Source organism: Muscardinus avellanarius (assembly GCF_963383645.1).
Source record: "Muscardinus avellanarius genome assembly, chromosome: 2".
NCBI classification, from domain to species: domain Eukaryota; kingdom Metazoa; phylum Chordata; class Mammalia; order Rodentia; family Gliridae; genus Muscardinus; species Muscardinus avellanarius.
In genome coordinates, this window is record NC_137787.1 from 23673346 (window position 1) to 23694028 (window position 20683).

Consider the following 20683-nt stretch of genomic DNA (forward strand, 5'->3'; position numbering starts at 1 on the left):
CAACTCTTTAAATTATATGTAGCTTAGAGTAGAGGGTAGTGATTAATAAGAACTTTGTTGACCTAACAAATAACTACTGACACAGTATTTACATTTTCTGGGCAGAAATGAGTGAAATCCCCATTGCCGTTCACAGTGACATCCCCATCAAGTTGGGCTTGGGCACATGCCTGAAGTTTAAACACTAAAACTTCAGGCCAGTGCCTGATGCCCTCTGAGGGAAAAGAAGATCCTCTGGTTTTGCTCCAGCTTGGCTGGGGTGAAACCACCACAGTGACCTTCCTCTGCTCTTTCCTTCCCCTTTGGCACACGCTTCTTTGTGTCTTGTGAACACAGAAATATGGGTAGTCTTAAAAGTAGATAGTAAAAAACACTTGTATGGTCTGTATTAAGCTTAATATTCACTGGGCATGGTGAAGCACACTTGCAATCCCAGTACTTGGGAGGCTGAGACAGGAGGATCGTGGGTTCTCGGACAACCTCAGCTATTTAGTGAGGCCCCCTGCAACTTAGTGAGACCCTGTTACAAAAACAAAGAATAAAAAATAGGGATTGTGGTGTAGCTTGGAGGTAGAATGCCCCTGGGTTCAATCCCAAGTACTGAAAAAAGAAAGCTTAGTCTTCATAGATGATTATTTAATCACTATAAACTTTTCTCCCTCAAAATCACACACTAAATAAAACACATATTAAGTGTCTCTTTACTTGAAGAGATCATGTAGCTTTTCTATAAAAGATCAATATTTTAAAAATCGCATGCCAGTTATCATACATAATTTAAGGACATGACATTCCTATATATACTGATATATGTGAAAGTACTTTAAATAGTCACATCGATCTCTAAAATTTTGCTAAAATATTGTTTCTAAAAACTTATTTATCCTGATGAAGATCTTCATGAACTAAAAGGATGATTCAGAGGGCCATGGGATTGACTTCTGCTAACTGATTAAAACAAATATCCCGCATGTTCTATGAAATATATGCCACTTTACAATGGAAAACTGAATTTTACAGGTGAATTTTGATGCTCACGTGGCTTGGAAGTATGTGCATTAAATGATTAAAACTCAGAGAATATTTGTTAGTCTTTAACCAGCTTTGAATTATGATTCCCAGTGTGAAAATGAATGTGTTATTCTAGGACTTTTGAACCCGCTCAGATCAACACGTTACATATTTGTCCTGCTAGAGAGGACTTTGTTTTCAAAGAGAACTTAGCAGCTAAGATAATAATTAAATTTTAAAATCAATATATTTTTCCCTAAGACCTTTCAAAAAACTTAAATCTGTTAATAATCCAGCGAAGTGCTTTATTAAACATGCAACATTTTGCTTTGTTTGAAAGTGTTGGTGAGAAATTCTTAGAAAGGTTATATTACAAGAAACTTTATTTTTATTTCTAGAAAGTCAAACATAGACTGACATCATAAAGGACACATTGTTGAGGAAAAAACAGCTTTCTGTTTCATAAGCATTAATTTTTTACTGTTGCTTCATTTTATCCTTAATATTCTATTGTATTAAGGAAATGATTTCTATCCCTTATTTTGCCTTTTTTTAAAACAAAATGATCAAATTTGCATTTAAATTTCTGTTGGTAACAGCCATACATAGCAATATAGGAACTACTGAATTTTGTATATATTTTATAATGTCATTTTATTTGACTACTTTTTGGGGAAAAATGATCTATTAATAGTTTGGCCAATACTGTGATTTTAAACTATACTTCTTAAATAAAAATAAAACTAGACTTTTTTTCCAAAGTGATAAAATGCCTATGCTGATGAGAATAAAACTGGGTCTTTAATTATTACCTTTCTCTATTTGTCTAAGATTTTGTACCATTTAGAAACGTGTTTGTTTTACATCATGTCATATGGCCTTTGGAATGTTTTTTTCCTTCTTGGGTAGTAGATTTATTGGCGATAAAAACTTGAACAAATTAGAATTTGCTTAAAAGTAAACAATATAACTAGTAAATAAAGTCTGTATTCTAAATTACATTATTGGCATTAGGGAAGTTTCATAAATGTCTCATAAACAAATTTTATAAACAAAGTCTATTTGCATTTCTCATGTGAAGAACAATAATTACCAGCCAAGAAAGGATTTGCTGAATTGATTTCCAATGTCAATATGGGCTATATTCCCAGACCTATTTTATACTTTATTTGGAGACAGGGTCTCACTAAGTTGCTGAGAGCCTCACTAAGTAGCTGAGGCTGGCTTCGAACCTGTGTGATCCTCCTGTCTCAGCTTTCCAAGCGCTGGGATTACAAGCCTGTGCCACCACGCCCAGCAACCCAGATAATTTCTATGATACTTATATTTACTGATAAACTTTTTGTGTGTGTGTGGTACTGGGAATCGAACCCAGAAGCATTTTACCTCTGAGCTATACCCCCAGACCGATTTTATTTTTTATTTGGAAATAGGGTCTCACTAGGTTGCTAAGAGTCTCACTACTTGCTGAGGCTGTTCTCCAACCTGTGATCCTCCTGTCTCAGCTTCCCAAGTACTGGGATTACAAGCATGTGCCACCATGCTTGGCTGCAAACTATCTTTTATTTATTTATATATTTATATATTTATTTAATTTTGGTACTGGGGATGGAACCCAGGGGACATTCTACCTCTAAGTTACACCCAGCCCTATTTTTTTATTCTTTATTTTGAAACAGGGTCTCACTGAGTTGCAAAGACTATTTTTAATGAGGCTTGTCATGTACATTGAATTCATCATGGACATTAAATTTTAAGTTGAAGTCAATGAATACCAAGATAACCAAATCCCATGGGTTTTTTTTTTTTTTTTTTCACTTTCAGGCACAACTGGTCCTGTCCAAGTAATCATCACCGAGACACCCAGTCAGCCCAATTCTCACCCCATCCAGTGGAATGCACCAGAGCCATCCCACATCATTAAGTACATCCTCAGGTGGAGACCCGTGAGTATCCATCCGGAAACGTTGGAAGTAGAGTCTTTGGACCTTACCAAATTCTAATATGGCTTAGTTTCTTTTCTTTTCTCTTCTTTTCTTTTCCTCTTTTGTTTCTCTTCTCTTTCTTTAGCTTTTGAGTCAATAAATCTGATCAACTCTCAGATACCATTCATTTATATTTTCTTAATGACCAATCAATATATGGTCAATCAAATTGATGTGTAGATTTAGCTTTTTTGGTATGTAGCAGAAATTAGAAAATCATATTAGAAAAATCGTCTTAGCAAGAACTTAGAAATGATAGCGTGAAACCATTCCTTCCCCAAATGGGAAAAGAACTTGAAATTTATGTATATTTTGCAGCTCCACTAAAGGAAGAAATTAGTGGCATCATTTATATTAGTTAATACCTTCCTTTTTTAATTCGTATTTTAAGAGATCATTATTTTTTAAGCATTACTTTTGATCCTCTGAAGCTACTTAGAAAGAAAGAGGTGAGGAGAGGGAAGTATAGTTAAGGGACAATAATTAGTTTATTTAAAGAATGATCCTTCTGATTTTCAAAGAGTCTAGAAATAGAAGAATTAAAACTAAGGAGATTACTGGTATATTAAGCTGAAGTTTTTCTTACCCTCTCAAACCTGTCTGGTTATAACTCCTAAGTTCATGACATAATTTGAAAGGTAGTCCTTTAAGCATAAGAGAAAAATGTCTATTTTTTATCATAGCTATTGAATTCTAAGCAGTTAAAAAATTGACTAATATATGCAGTTGAATTTAAACTTTTGGGAAAAAAGTTCAGATTGATAAACTCATTCTTTTTCTTCTTCACCCTCTTCTGTAATGCTCATAGCATCTTGAGGAGCTGGTGGCAGAACTTGGCATCAGGCATGGTTGTCAGTGGAGTCAGTGATTTTCTCTCACACCCTCTCTTCCCTGTCTTTTCATCTTTTCACTACCTTTATTTACTATCGACTTAACTCTGAATTAATACATTGAAGTATCACTCTGAAGTAATACATTGGACCACTGTAAATGGGAATATTTACAAGTAAACATAAAATTGGAAAATCTTCAAAGAGTGTCAGTGCTAAGTTTCTTTGAAATTTTGAACAATGAAAACATTTCAGATTGTTTTTTAATCTATGCCTGAGTTTATTTTCCAATATTTTCTTCTGATAGGTAACTTTAAAAGCTTACAATGAAAAAAAAAGTTTATCACAAATTTGGAACTAGTGGTAATAACTAATTTCAAAAATGCTCACAGTATATTTGAGTTAAAATTTAAGTCAAAGAGTACTCAGATCACTTTCCTTTCTTTCCAAAATATAAATGGGCATTTGAACATTTGAATTATCGAGACACTAGTTGATTGGATAACTTTAAAAAAATCACTGAGAATACAAAATGTATTTTGATACTTGTATTACTTTGGAATATTTACACTTAAAAGGATTTCATCTTGTTTGAAGTTAGGGTGTTTCTTTTCCACGCATTCTATTGCAATGAGTTTTAGGATCCATGACTTATTAATGAAGTTGGAGAGGATGCGAAAATGTAAACTGAAAGCAAAAGATTAAATAAACTGAAATTACATTCCCTACCATCTTGTCCAAAGTTGGCACTTTTGATGGGGTAGTTTATATCCAAGAATGAGTCACAAAACCAGACCAGTTGTACTGTATTTGTGATGGCCCCAGAATCTGAGTCGTAAAGCAATATTATGCCTTCAAATGTTTCTTCAAAGCAAGAAATTTGAACTGTATTCCATCAAGTTAAAAGATAAAATATATGGCCTTTTTCTACTTTTGAGAGTAAAATATCTCTGTTTATGATAAAAATGAAAAAACTAAGAGAGATGAAACTTAAGGTCCTCATAATTACTTTGATACTACATAATTAGCAAGGATACTGCTACTTTGGCTTGGAGGTAAGGGATGAAGATTATTTTGAGGATGCAAGCAAGATAGCACAATGCATGATACATGGTAAACTATCAATAAATATTAGATATGATAATAATTGTGAATAGGCACATACTCTGCTACCGGTCCCTGTTGTGATTCCATTTGTCTATGATTTTCTTCCAGAATGGACTGCAAAGGTCCCTCATTCACCTTTGAAAATGACCGAACATCATCTCTAAATGCACATCCTTTAAACACTTGTGTTATTTTATTTTTTAATTTAAATTTTCAGAAAAATGCTGTGGGCCGTTGGAAGGAAGCTACCATTGCTGGCCACTTAAACTCTTACACCATCAAAGGCCTGACCCCAGGAGCCATATACGAGGGCCAGCTCATCAGCATCCAGCAGTCTGGCCACCGAGAGGTGACACGCTTCGACTTCACCACCAGCAGCAGCACACCTGGGACCAGTATGTACCCAGCATCCTTGGGTCTATACCTAAGTTTCCATGGCTCAGGCTCCCTTCAGGATGAGCTTTATTCTCATTTCCTTTCCTTCCATGAACGACACCTCCATTTTTTAATGCCACCATTCTGCAGAGAAGGATGGTGAATGTTCTGGATAACCCAAGGCTGCTTTTCTTTTTCTGTGGTTCTAGGCAACACGGTGACGGGAGAGACAACGCCCTTTTCTCCCTTGGTGGGCACTTCTGAATCTGTGACTGAAATCACAGCCAGCAGCTTTGTGGTCTCCTGGGTCTCTGCCTCAGACACGGTGTCAGGATTCCGGGTGGAGTACGAGCTGAGTGAGGACGGAAACAAACCACAGTACCTTGGTGAGCTAAATGTTTGGCTCCAGCTGGGTCTGAAGGGGCTGTTGCTGGTAGGGCCTCCCGTGGGAGACAGCATCCAGGCGTGGGCTCTGGGATGAGCTGACAGCTCACGCTGAAAACTCCACCCTCTCATAAGAGGCAGGGAAGGACTGACCCTTGATAGAAGTCTTTATAGATCTAGCCAGGTTTTCCTGAGCATCCTTATGTTGTCCTGGACCCTGATGTGAATCGTAGTATGCCTTTTCCTGAAACAAAAGCTGTTTTCTTTATGTACTAGTTGCCAGTTCGAGGATGATATATGACAAGGGTCGCTGTGAGATATGCTCAGTACCCTCATGCCTGCTTTTCAAATTCTCACTGTTAGGGACCTTTTACAAAATATACTGAATATACCCATGAGACCAGCACCCAGATTAAGTAAAAGAATATCCCTCCCACCTCCACCCCCATTATCTTTCTCCTCATTGCTACAACCCTGACTTACAAGTACAGAGAACTATTTTTACAAATTTGGGGATAGATTACAATAATTCAATATCTTTAAAGGAAAAAAATTAGAAAATGAAAGAAGTATCTCAAAGTACATCGATAGTTATTGTTTATCCTCGAGAACATTTCCTTCTAGTCTTTTTATACCCGCCATGAATATGTAGCTGGTTCTTTTAAGCTGTGGTAGTGTTGATTGCTCTGGTCAGTAACCTTTCTTTTTCTATTTAAAAGATCTTCCAAGCACAGCCACTTCTGTGAACATCCCTGACCTGCTTCCTGGCCGAAAATACATTGTCAATGTCTATCAGATATCTGAGGAGGGAGAACAGAGCTTGATCCTGTCGACTTCACAGACGACAGGTACATGTGAGCTACATGGTGCTAAAAGAATCCCTGTAAAGTGGAGGCCTGTAGCACAGTGATCTAAGTGCCTCTCTCTCTCTCTCTCTCCCCTCTTCCTTAGCACCCGATGCCCCTCCTGACCCTACCGTGGACCAAGTCGATGACACCTCGATTGTTGTTCGCTGGAGCAAGCCCCAGGCGCCCATCACAGGTGGGCTTAGCCTTGTGCTTCTTTGACTTCTAGGGCACTCTTCAAGGGACAGGTGTGGAGGGAGCAGATTCTGATTATGGACCAGCGTATCACTTGAAATCTCCCATATAATTATTAGCTGTGTGTGTGTGTCTTTGTGTGTGTGTGTGTGTGTGTGTGTGTGTGTATGTGTGTGTGTGTATGTGTGTGTGTGTGTGTTAAAGTCTTACAGCCCTACTTTCTCACAGATTATTTCCCCTCTAATTTGTTTAACCAATTCACATCACACACACACACAGCATATGCATAGACCACCTGTAAAGACATCTCATTAGCTTACTAAATCAAGCGTTTTCAGTTCACAGAGGCATGGTACTCCACCTCACTCTAAGGCTCACTCTAAAAGAGGGAGCTGAGTTGCATCTCTGTCTCATCCATGAAGTTCCTAGAACCTACACACAGTACTAGGGAACTCTTCCCAGGCTTGTTTATTAACTGCTTCCATTATCTGGAGCTCATAGAAGAGAAATAAGCTTAGCATAAATATTTTCACCTACTGGCCTCTCTAATTGACATTTACTAAGGATCTCCAGGTGTCAAGGATGACATTTATTTCTAAAAAGGCTTCCATGGCTGTGCTTTTTTTTATCTTTGGGCTGAATAGTTATTGTTATAAGAAGTGGGTGGTAACATTGAAAGAATCAAAAGGAATCTTGCTAATTCTTAACTAATCAAGCAAAATGTAAGAAGCTGCCTGAAAGAGAACTTAAGAATCTTTATTTTTTCTTTTCCTTTCTTTTCTTTTTTTTTCTTTTAAGCCTCTGCTTCATAAAACAGTGTATTGTACTTTTCTCCTGACCCCACAGGATACAGAATAGTGTACTCGCCATCCGTAGAGGGCAGCAGCACTGAACTCAACCTTCCTGAGACTGCCAACTCTGTCACCCTCAGTGACTTGCAGCCTGGTGTTCAGTATAATATCACCATCTACGCTGTGGAAGAAAACCAGGAGAGTACGCCTGTGTTCATCCAACAAGAAACTACAGGAGTCCCACGGTCAGGTAACAAGAAAACACACTTCCCCGGGGTGTCTTATCACTTAGGCTGGCCAGGTAGCACGTTGAATCTTCTTTTGTGAGAGAAGAAAGCCTTCTTGAATCAAGTTTATTCTGTTAGCCTCATGGGGAACACTTGAAGTGCAAAAGGGCCACTTGTCCCAGGGGAAGGCTGGCTGTGTCTCTGTCAGCAGTTCCTACGTTCATGTGATATTATGTACTTGCTTTATTCCTAAACTCATGATATTCACCTGAAATGTCCACACTATAAAGTAACTTATCAAAGATAGCCATTGACCTAAGACCGGCATCATCAAGTCTTCTTATTTTCCCCCAGAAGCATAAGGATTATTTCATCTGTTTCTATTAAGTATTACAAAATGATTCATTAAAACCAAACAATCCCCATTTTTCTGCAGTTATCTTAAAGTCGTTGCTTTTTTCCTCTACATGTTTATTTTAACTTTCCACTCAAAACTGATACTTCTTAGGCTGAAATCCATATGCTTACTTATCTATGTATTTTAGATAAAAGTCTCAAATAGCATAATGTAAGTGGTATGACTGAATCATGAAAATATATGCAATAAAAGTGTATTATCTGGTTAAGAGACAGAATTTAGCATTGCTTTAGAAGGCGTGTCACCATGAAGCAACACGGGCTTTTTAAAAAAACAATCTTCAAGAAAGCTTATAGAAAAAGTAAATAAAACCTTAAAAGTCTCCAGCAGGAATTACAAATGACCTGTTATCTGTCTGTTAGATAAAGTTCCCCCTCCCAAGGACCTGCAGTTTGTAGAAGTGACTGATGTGAAGGTCACCATCATGTGGACACCCCCTGATAGTGTGGTGACCGGCTACCGTGTGGATGTGATCCCCGTCAACCTGCCCGGGGAGCATGGGCAGAGGTTGCCTGTTAGCAGGAACACCTTTGCGGAAATCACCGGCCTGTCCCCCGGAGTCACCTATGTCTTCAAAGTCTTTGCCGTGAACCAGGAGAAAGAAAGCAAGCCTCTGACTGCACAGCAGACAACCAGTATGTACCATTCCTGCCTTGATGTGCCCCATCCCCTGAATACTCCACCCTCCCGTCCAGCCTGTGATGACTGAAATGTGCCCTACCATTCACTTCGGGGTTACAGCTCAGCAATATGAAAACACTCACCAGTCAGGGGAATGTATGTTGGACATAGAGTATGTTAAACCTTGGAAACCAAGCTTGGTTAAGCTCTGTGGAGGCTACGTGGTAATAACTTCCCAACAAACGAGTGCCAATGGAGTAGCACTCAGGAGAGAATTTGAGAGCATCTCATTTCCTTTGCTAATGGAGATGTGCAGACTTTGAGTAATTTGAGTGAATGTGTGTGTATAACTACACCCACCTAGATCTAAATTAAAATGCAAACTCCTAACACATTTGCAGTAGAATTTAAGAATAATAGTTGCTGGGATAAAGCTGTAGCTCAGTGGAAAAGCACTTGCCTAGTATGCACAAAATGTACAAAACCCTGGGTTTGATCCCTAGCAGCACGCGCATGCGTGCGCGCGCACGCGCACGCGCACACACACACACACACACACACACATATAATGATTAAACCATCTATTGTTACTGGCTAAGGGTCATGGGTCATCTGCTCATTTTTTTTTAATAACCATTGTACTCATGTTTAATCTTCCTTACAAAGGAAAATCTTATCATCCCTATTGGATACATGAAGAAACTGAAGCCTTCTAAAATTCTGCAACTTTTAAGGTTGCAGAGCTAGGTTGTGATAGATCTGGCTCCTAAACCTCTTTTTTGATTCCAAAGCCCCTGTTCTCAGCTATTGTACTTGGCTGCCTCTTAGAGCTTCTTCTATCTGAAAGGTGTTTTAAATTTCTGTGTTTTAAGTTTCTGTTTTAAACTGCTAGTTGTCATTCTCAAGAAAAATAGAACCCCCACAATTTATGTGATTATTTCTCTAAGAGTATAAACTCACCAGTGTCCTAGTATGGATCTAAGCTTCTAAGTATATATTCTAATTGTTATAATTACCGCTAAATCTGAACCATATGAAAATAACTTATTTCTCCAGCAGAGTACTATTCATTTCATAAATGCAAAGGATATTGCTTTTGAGCCATGTGGCATTTTTTCCTAGCCTTCATTTTATTGGGCTTATCTCTCTTCCCATAACCTTTGTGGCTCAGTGAAGAGTAAATTGGGAGGTTCATAAGTCTGTGTTTTGCCTTTTTTTAAAAAAAATACCATTACTGTAATGTAACTGTAATTTCTGAGAGTGATGAGAAAGTCTTACTGAAAAATTAGACTTTCCAAAAGATGACAGTCAAGTGCAAAAGGTCAACAGTTTCTCATGACTGACACAGAGTTTGGCAAATCTGAACATAGTGCTCAGTCTCTTAAAGGCTTGTTTTTTTCCCAAAGCTTTGATTTTTACTTTAGTTTCAGACTCGAGGAGAAAAAAAAAATCTTGAAATATTTAGTCAAGCTTTAGTATTCCGGTATGATTACCAGTTGAAGTGTTCCTTGATATGTTTCATCTTTTTTTCTAGAACTGGATGCTCCCACCAACCTCCAATTTACCAATGAGGCCGACTCGAGTGTTCTGGTGACTTGGACTCCGCCCCGGGCCCGGATCGCAGGCTACCAGTTGACCACAGGGCTGACCCGAGGAGGCCAGCCCAAGAAGTACAACATAGGACCCTCTGCTTCCAGCTACCCACTGCGCAACCTGCAGCCGGGGTCTGAGTACACTGTCACCCTCGTGGCCATCAAAGGCAACCAGCAGAGCCCGAAGGCTACAGGAGTCTTCACTACTCGTAAGCCAGAATTTAAGTCTTTTCTTAAGGCTGTCAGAAGTTGCTAACTCTGCTTACATTCCGTAGTTTTCCATTTTCTAAAAGTTAGCTTCTATTAAATGTGTACTTCATGGGCTGGCCGCTGGTTCCTGCATTGTTTGTTACTAGTCTGCAATAGCAATGAGCTGATGCTAGCGTTAAGTCACGAATCAGGCTATTTTGTTTGGCTGATAATGTTTTTGAGGCAAGGTTTTTATTGATGAGGGCTGGGGATGTGGCTCAGTGGTAAAGTGCTTGCCTAGCATGTGCAGGTCCCTGGGTTTTATTCTCAGCACCACAAAATATATATATATATATATATATATATATATATATATTTTTTTTTTTTTTTTTTTCTTGAGGAAAATAGTGTGTAAATTTATCAAATACTAGTTAGGCAAAAACATCAGCATTTATTTCTCCATCCTATTACTTTGGGCATCAAATGACAGCCATACATGCAGAATAAAAAATATCTACAGATTGAGTGGAAAACAATCAATAGAACAAGAAGCTAAGGAAATGATTTCTTTAGAGTTTTGGTTACACAAGATTAAAGTACTTCAACAGAAGAGTTTTTCTTTTTTATTTTCTTCAAAACTCCTGAAATTCCACAGAGGGGAAAAATACTAACAATGATTTTTGGTCATGTCTATCTATCCTTTTGCTCAGTATTTTAGGGGTGATGGTCATAAATGTCCTATATATCCACATCACAATAAGCCTCTATTCACAAACTGATTTAAGTACGTTCTATTTGCACTACCAAGAATTATAAGTCTCCTTATTTCTCAGAGAATTTTCTTTATTTTAAGCTGACACTTTGAATTTTGGAAGTACCTAACATAAGCACATTATTCAGCATATATTACAATCACATACTAGTTTTCATTTTCCCAAAAGCTTTCAGAAAATCTTCCTCTTTGACTAACTTAAAAATACGGATGTCCAAAAGCATTTTTTAAAAAGTCAATATGGGCCTAGTGTGTAAATAGCTCTGTAATGCATTTCCCAAAGGAAATTCTCTATAAATTTTTTCCCATAGAAGTCCATCACTTACTAAAACTTAGTTTTATTTAAATTTGGTGTGTAAAGTTTGGCCAGTGAAGGCTGTTTCCTAAGTAATTCTTAGTCATAAGCAAGTGACATCTGCTTTTCATTTGCAAGAAATTTCACCTTAAAATTTTGCTATTTGATATTACATGGTTCCGAGGTAGTCTAAAATTTACCCTCAAGAACTTAATATCTTTGTGTTTCTTGTAAATGTCTATTTCTCACAGATGTCCTTACTGGTTTAGAGAAATTTAAGTGCATGTGGTCTTTAGTAGAGATCTTTTCTTTATTGAACCCATAACTCATGCTTATAGTCACACGCTTTGTTTGACATCAGTTGATGAGTTTGTGGTCAAGAGGCCAAGAGGATCATCTTAAACTTGGGAAGATTTTAGATGGCTCACTAAGCAAAAAAAAAATACCCTGTCTGTCCTAAAGTCCAGAATGGTTGAAGAGAATGTAATTTGTGAAAAAGTTGTAGCTTTCACAGATGGTCAGTGAAAGAAATCGACTGTTCTCTGAATTGTTTCTTGAGGGCCATTTTAAATGGTCATCCAGGGCCGGCTCTGGTATTTTGTCAAAGCCAGAAGCAAATGGTGTAGGAGTGCAGAGGTACTGGAAGGCACCATGGGCCACCCAGCCCAGTTCCCCCAAATGCCACCCGAATGGCATGCTTGTGCAACAACCAGTAGAGTCTCTACTAAGGGGCCCAAGCATATATTTGACTTTTTCCTACACAGCGTTTTTAAATTAAAATAAGAAATGAGATGTTAAAATCCAGACTAAAAAAAAAAAGAAAGAATTGCATAAGTTGGGCCTGAATTCACACATGACACATAAAAAAAGAAAGGAAGGAAGGAAGGAAGGAAGGAAATGATTTGACTTGGGCTATGTAGAGACTGGAGTCTGAAGACTTTTTAAGCCCTTTGTATAACTCTGGAGAATAACTCTTTGTCTCCCTTGCCATTAATGATTTAGTATAAATGCATTCAATGACTTTTTCCCCCAGTGGGAAGAGAAAGAGGAAAAGAATTATGAAGGCAGAAACAAGGCACTTGAAACCTGGACCTTAACTCACCCAACTCAAACATCTTGGCTTCCGCGACCTGACCTTTCTAAATTTATAGCAAGATTTGACAGAAATTAGGAATGCCTTTTTTTTTTTTTTTTTTTTTTGAAACTGGAGATTGACCCCACAGGCATGCTATCTCTGGGCCACATCCTCAGCCCTATTTTATTCTTTATTTGGAAACAGGGTCTTGCAGGGTCGCTGAGGCTGCCCTTGAACCTGCAATCATCCTGTCTCAGCCTCCCAAGTACCAGAATTACAGGTGTGCATCGCCACTCCTGGCTGGGAGTGCCTAACTTAAGTATGCATATATATGCACTATATACATGCACTCTCTTTTTTTTGTCTATTCTTTTTTTTGAAGTAATATTTATACTTAGGAAAGTAACAGCGGTGTCAGGATGCTAAAAGATGCAATGAAACCTGTTATAATTCCTAATTCTAGTGGCAGAATACTGAATTCTGTTGTATGAATAATCGCATGTTTAAGGAATGAATCTTTAGAATGCAAAGTGCATCTATGGCTTCAGAGTTTGCTTAGCTTTCATATAGCATCTTTTCTGCAACCAAACATAATTGGTCATAATTATGAGATAATTCAGCATAAAGCTACTTGTAGATCACATCTCTAATTTCACCATTGTTCTTAAATTAATGTTTAATAAACAAAACGGCCATCAGTTTGTGGTGACGAGTGATACATTTTATAGGGGATTTTACATTGATGACATAAGAACGTTGATTATCCCCAAACTCAAATCCTAAAAATGATGAAGACACAAATTATAGATTCTAAGGAATTGAGAGGGACTTCCTTTGAGGTCATACAGTCCCTTACTCAACTCTGGCACCATCTGCCAGCTTGTCAAGAATGCAAACATCCTAGCCCAGAGCTGGACCTCCAGAATCAGCACATTTTCACAACATCCTAAGTGATTTATGTAACACATCCAGATCGAAAAGTATTCATCTTCTCCAACTTTCTGCCCAGTGAAAAAGCATTTGCCAATTTCTCCATCAGCATATGTTCCTCTCAGATGGTTAAACTGTGGTTCTAGATAAAAAATATTTCTTTCTAGGTGGTCATGTGGTGCACGCTTGTAATCCCAGCATTTGGGAGGCTGAGATGGGAGGATTGCAGTTTGTGTACAGCCTTAGCTACTACTTAGTGAGGCCCTCTGCAATTCAGTGAGACCCTGTTTCAAAATAAAGAATAAAAAAAATCAGGCTGGGAGTGTAGCTCAGAGTTAGAATGCATATATACATACATATATTCCATTCTCTGCAATCATGTATGATTCTAAAGCGTGAACAAATGTACTGATTGATTTCACAGTGCAGCCCGGGAGCTCCATTCCACCTTACCACACAGAGGTGACTGAGACCACCATTGTGATCACATGGACCCCTGCTCCACGGATTGGTTTTAAGGTAAATTATGCTGTGTTCCTAAGCTCTTGTGATGCAAGTTCCAAGGTGCCCTCCTGCTGCTGCATACAGTAGAAAGAGGAAACTCAAGATTGTAGGAGCCCTGGGCATTGTTACCTGCTCTCATTCAGGACTTTATTGTGAGGCATAGCAGTACTTCTGCCTTGCCTATCTCATTGAATTACTTCTGGAAGGTTGGAACTACACTGTGAAGGTGCTTTGCAAGCCAGGTACAGTGGTGCACACCTGTAATCCCAGTACCTGGAAGACTGAGACAGTAGGTTCACAGGTTCAAGGTCAGCCTCAGCAATTACGACCTTTAGGAACTTAGAGAGTTTCTGTTTCAAAATAAAAAGGGTTGAGGGTGTAGCTTAGAGGTAAAATGCTTCTGAGTTCAATTTCCAATGCCAATAATAATAATAATAATAATAATAAATAATAGAAAAGAAAGTGCTTTGCAGAGGAGAAAACATTATCATAGACCTGTTAATTGTTGTTATTTTATTTTCTCTATCCTTTCCCCCAGGGAGCTACATTTTTTAAAAATATATAGGAAAACTCCATTTGATGTGTTATTCTAAATGGGTGCCAAGAAATTCACAAAAGCCAATTTGGGGAGAACAATTAAACTCAGAATCACTTAAAAATCACATTTTTATCCAATCAGTTTCATCTCAACTTGTTCAAAGCCCCGTGGGTAAATCTCTTAATAGAAGTTAAGATTGAGGTCTTCCCTGCAGATATCTGGATTTATATTCTTTAAAGTAATGATATTGGGGAAGTGATGAATACAAATGAATATGTTTAAAAGAATTACTTGGTTTAAAATTTAAAGTATGGAGAGAAAAATAGCTTATTAGAACTAGAAATCAAGACTAAATCCCCATGATTATTTTTTTTAAATAGACCAAAGGTCACTTCCTTTTTGAGTATGCAAATGGCCATATTGGTAATTATGCTACTTAGAGAAATCCTCTGTTGAAGATTGCCAGCATACCTTTTAAATTTCCCTTAATCGTGTCCACCCAACTTTCAGACGCCATATAGCAGATGAAGGATTTCTCTAGAGTTGAACACTGTTCGGTAACACAATGTTACCTAGGCTTTAAAAAAAAAAGAAATTTCAAAGGATGTAAAACGATGAGGCATTCATTATGATTCCTATTTTGTAACATTGTCCTGCAGTTAGGCTATGAACATACTTCTTAAACAGGAGTGTTTTTTCAGTACAAGGTGCCACAAAGGCTAGTGCCTTTAAAGGGCAACTGGAAAGTGAATTGAATGTGAATAACTCATTAGAGAAAGGGCCGCGAGAATTTCCTCCAGCACAAAGAAAATAGAAATGAACTACCACATGACCTAAAACCCCTGTATACTTCTAGTTTGTACCAGAAGGTTTCTTTTATCAAGCAAAACAATATGTAATGACATTTCATTGGAACCTTCCATTACAAACCATCTTAATGCAATTTGGAAGATAATTCTTTGGTCCTGGGCCCTCAATACGTGAAATGTCCAGCCAAAGTCTGAAATGGAGCTAAGGCAAGTCCCCAGCTCATTACCCCAATAAAAGGAGGTTGTACGTTTCTAAGGAGTTCACATTATGTAAAGTAGAGCCACAACCTCAGCAACACAGCTCTAGATGCATCTGTCCTCGGTGTTCATTTTGCCATCCTTCCTCTAGCTGGGCGTCCGACCAAGCCAGGGAGGTGAGGCCCCACGAGAGGTGACCTCAGAATCCGGGAGCATTGTCATGTCTGGCCTGACTCCAGGCGTGGAGTACGTTTACACCATCCAAGTCCTGAGAGATGGCAAAGAACGAGACGCACCGATTGTGAACAGAGTGGTGACACGTAAGAAGGGTTCTTGGACCTTTTTCTTTTCCTTTGTTTTGTTTTTAAGACTGTTTCATGTCTTTAAAAAAATCCTAATATCCATATCACCACTTATGGGAATGGCACAAGGGAAGTGTTCCGTCCCTACCTATAGTATTAGCTCTTTCAGAATTTGGGGTAGCAGGTCCAACTCATGTCATCGCACCAGAAATGTCCTTTGCATGACAAGGATATTTAGGTACTGACAAGATAGAAATCTTTTTTATCACTGTTACAGAATCCTTGATCTTAAAAACATCCTTGACTAGAGAATGACCGTCCACCATATTTTCATAGTATAGTTTCAATATTTTTTACTGCTTCTGGAAGAAGGGAAGAAAGAAAGAGGGGAGAGAGGGAAAAGAAAGAAGAACAAAGGACCGTTCCACTGGCTAAGTGCTTTGAGTGAGCTTTAATTTTTAATTATAATTTTCTTTATAGCATTGTCTCCACCAACAAATTTGCACCTGGATGCAAACCCTGACACTGGAGTGCTGACCGTCTCCTGGGAGAGGAGCACCACCCCAGGTAAGCCTGGGCTGGACCCGAGGGCACAGATACACAGCACCTTCCCAAGACTAAGATTTTAGAAACTGTTCCTATCAGAGAAAGATAGGGTACCCAGATCTCCATAAAAGTATAGGAGTACAAGATACTACATCACAGAGGGACACATAGGGTGCTTTACTGGATGTTTACCTAACACTGGGCCACGGGACAAAGGCAGACCCTCATATTGCCATGGGGAATTAGGAGAGCTGGGGAGAAGCATTTTAGAAAACGACCTTTGTTCAGCACGTTAAAAGCTCGCCAAGCAAATGGCTAAAACCACAATACTTCTTTTGTGAATTATTATACATTCTATGTTTATTATGCACTGCTGTTTTACAAATAGAGTCTTCCTTAGTATCCATGGGGGAATTGGTTCCAAGATCCCCAGTGAATAGCAAAATCCGCAGATGCTCATGTTTCTTAATAAAATGGTATAGCACTTACAACCTACATACATCTGTATACTTTATCATCTCTGGATTACTTTTTAATACCTAACACAGCGCAAATGCTATGCAAATAGTTGTCATACATATTGCTTATGGAACAATGACAAGAAAAATGTTTTGTACATGTTCACTGCAGACACAATTTTTTATCCATATTTGTTGAAGCCACGGATATGGAGGATTGACTGTTTTGTTATGAAATACAGCACAAAGATCTAAAGGTGATGGCAGAAATGACCTTCATTTTATAAGATGTGAAATCTGAGACTCAGAAAAAGTGGAGCTATCCATCCATAGTCACATATTTTATCTTATGTATGTGTGTGTGTGTGTGTGTGTGTGTGTGTGTGTGTGTGTGCGCGCGCTAGGAACTGAGCCCAGGGCCTCACACATGCTAGACAAGCTCTCTATCACTTGAGCTATATTCTCAGCCCCTATTTTCCTGTATTTTTAAAGTTATACTAGGATTATAACTTTTTAGACTTTTTACACTCTATATCATGTATTTGGAATTTCACATTTTTGCTTTTGTAATTTTTCATTGATCCTCAATACTGAGAAATTTGGTAAAGAAGTTTCAGGACTATTTTTAAAGCTTTAAAAATGAAGCTTTTGTCTAAATGCTTTGTTCACACATATTGAAAATTATTCATAAGATACTCAAATACATAAAAAATAATTATAGCAATATTTAATAGCATAATGAGTCATGGCAATGACAGTGTATATTAGATACTCATTATCTTTACAGAAATCTCACAAACATCTTTTTAAATGAGAAATGTTAACTGCAATTTATTTTTTATAAACTTTTATTGGTGCTATGTAATTATACATCATAAGAGAGTCAAAGTGATACAAACATACATGTACACATTACTTGGTGTATAATGTAATTTTTTTATTTAACATTGGGTATATTGATTTTTTTGGGGTGGTACTGGGGTTCCTGGAAGCCCTTCTACCTCCTGGCTACAGGCCCAGACCTATTTTATATTTTTTATTTGGAAACAGGGTCTCTTAAGCCAGTGAGGCTGGCTCTGAACCAGCGAGATCCTCCTGTCTCCGCCTTCCAAGCACGGGGATTACAGGCGTGTGCCACCACGCCCGGCTTAACATTGGGTATATTGAAACATTGCTGTCGAGATATCACAGTACTCATTCCAAAAAAAAAAAAATCTAAATTAAACCAAACAAAAGTTTTAAGTAATGTTGATTGCATCCCTACCTGCTATACTTAATTTTAAGAATATATTTAGTTTATTATTTAACTTTTCCTAATTTTACCTGTTAAAATATTTTTGCAAAAAAAAAAAAACATAATCATTCTTACACAGTGCTTAACCTCTGCTTGGGTAGAGAGCAGAGGCAAGTATCTAAATCTGATCAATTCATACAGTCACACAAAATAAAACTATCTCAAGATACCCTTTCTAATCTCCCTCAGAAGTCGAATGATTTTGGCAAAGTTTCCATGAAAAGTGAAAACACAGTCTGAGCCAAAGGTCTGCTATTTCTGACTGAATCACTCTGATTTTAAAAGTTTAAGCTGGCAAGTTTAATGTCCATTGGCAGCTGGCTCACTTCTATCCTTTCTTATCAGCATAGCCTCACCATTTGGATGACCACTAGTAAATGCAATGACCTGAATATTTATTTTCTATCCAGTTGGGTTTCCTTGCATATGCCCCTTGCGTGTTCACCTTGTTCTTGGTAACAAAATATGCCACCATTTCCCTGTCCTCTGGTATCCTTAACATCATTACACTTCCTCATTTTACTTCTAACCTGGTTCAGCAGATTTCTAGCCATCACTATCTTCATTTAAATATATATCTCTTCCCCTCAATTCTTTTACTGGCCAATTTCCATGATTCCTGAAATCTGCAATAGTTATTACTATTATCCTGGAATAAGCATAAATTCTTTTGTTTCTCTTCCTGAAAACTCCATAGGTTCAAGACTTTAAGTGAGCAGCTGGGTATGCTGGTGCGTGCCTGTAATCGCAGTACTTGGAAGGCAGAGATAGGAAGAGTGCAGGTTTGAAACCAGTCTCGGCAACTTAGCGAGGCCCTCAGTAACTTTGTGAAACCCTGTTTCAAAATAAAGAATAAATTAGGGCTGGGGGTATAAGCTCATAGGCTGAACACCCTTGGATTCAATCCCCAGTACCAAAATAAATAAAGTTAATGAGCTTTTTTTTGGAGAAGGTAATTAGGTTGAGAATGATTCCTTACAAGGCAGGTAAAGTGGGATATTTCTCAACTGTCCTATAAATAGATGATCTATTACAGTAAAGCAGGGGAGAGTGGTAGAAGAAGAATGAAATTTGGAGACAGAAAAAAATTGAATCACTTCCCCTTTTTTCAAGATATTTTATAGGCAGCATTATTTTTATGATTAAAACATAGTATCTGTACATATTTATTATATGCAGTAATATAATCCAATACATGAATACAATGTGTAGTGACCCAATTAGCATTTTCTTCTTCTTTAAACAGTTATAATTTCTAAGTCTTGGAAACCTTCTGACTCTTCTAGTTATTTTGAATTATATCACATTTTTGTAGTCACCCTATTGTGCTGAAGAAATCTAGAATTAATTCCTCTTAACTCAACTTTGGTACCACTATCTAAACTCTCTGTATCCCCGCTTTCCCTTGTGCCCTCTATAGCCTCTTTTGACCACCATTCTACTCTCTTGTTCTATGAGATCTACTTTTATTGCTTCCACAATTGAGTGAAAATGCACCTTTTTGTCTCTCTGTGCCTGGCTTACTTTACTTGTTGCTCAAAACTTTCTTGGTTCTCAGGATCTGGGGTTCAAACGGTGGTTGCAAGCTGTGAATGACAGTGGAGTGTTCAGTAAGCGCCAAGTCTTTCCCGCAGCCCCTGTGTGGATCCATCGTTGGAGTCTAGCTTAATTTGTTGTGGGTTATGAGTGCTCTGTGCAGCAACTTTTTCCCTTCTTTTTTTCCAGATATTACTGGTTATAGAATCACCACCACCCCTACAAACGGGCAGCAGGGATATTCTTTGGAAGAAGTGGTTGATGGTGATCAAAGCTCCTGCACCTTTGAAAACCTAAGTCCTGGCATGGAGTATAATGTCAGTGTTTACACTGTCAAAGATGACAAGGAAAGTGTCCCTATCTCTGATACCGTCATCCCAGGTAATAGAAAAATAAGCTGTTATCCTCAGAGTGGCAGTTTCAATAAGAGTGGGGATTAGCATCTTAATCCCCAGATGGTGGAGTGTGTCAACTCTGTTTGGGGTTTAATTCCAACCTCCCAAGTGCAGTCTCCAAGACCATGTTTGGATAAAGGCTTGCTGTTAACTCTGCTTTACTGTCTGTGCTTCACTGGGATGCTGTTCGTTGCCATGGGTATGCAGCGGAGTGGCAAGCGTGGCATTAACTCTGTACTGTTTGCTCACGTGGAAATTACTAAAACAATGTCATGTGTCTGTACTCAGTGCTGACGGGCAAAAGTAATATGGTAAATGCATCCCAATTGGCACATTTGTGCCCGATTTTGCGGTCCATATCAATTTTAAACAGCTATCTATAAAACAGTTTTGTCTCCATATGTGAGCACTGAAATTGTAGTTTGTGGACATCATCCAGTTCCTAACCCAGCAGCTTCAAG

At 38.2% G+C, this 20683-nt stretch overlaps 1 protein-coding gene across 11 annotated transcripts in view; it reads left to right on the forward strand.

The window, feature by feature from the left end:
* The window catches only part of FN1 (fibronectin 1), a gene marked incomplete at both ends in the record, with an annotated part of 71008 nt that overhangs the window by 18358 nt on the left and 31967 nt on the right, over positions 1–20683 (forward strand). For all 11 annotated transcript variants that reach the window (XM_080689952.1, XM_080689955.1, XM_080689956.1 and 8 more), the window contains 12 exons: positions 2836–2957; positions 5151–5328; positions 5518–5694; positions 6412–6540; positions 6644–6733; positions 7579–7773; positions 8531–8803; positions 10324–10590; positions 14067–14161; positions 15843–16011; positions 16474–16560; positions 20017–20208. In XM_080689952.1, the coding sequence (XP_080546078.1) occupies positions 2836–2957; positions 5151–5328; positions 5518–5694; positions 6412–6540; positions 6644–6733; positions 7579–7773; positions 8531–8803; positions 10324–10590; positions 14067–14161; positions 15843–16011; positions 16474–16560; positions 20017–20208 (1974 nt within the window). The remainder of the gene's footprint in view (positions 1–2835; positions 2958–5150; positions 5329–5517; positions 5695–6411; positions 6541–6643; positions 6734–7578; positions 7774–8530; positions 8804–10323; positions 10591–14066; positions 14162–15842; positions 16012–16473; positions 16561–20016; positions 20209–20683) is intronic.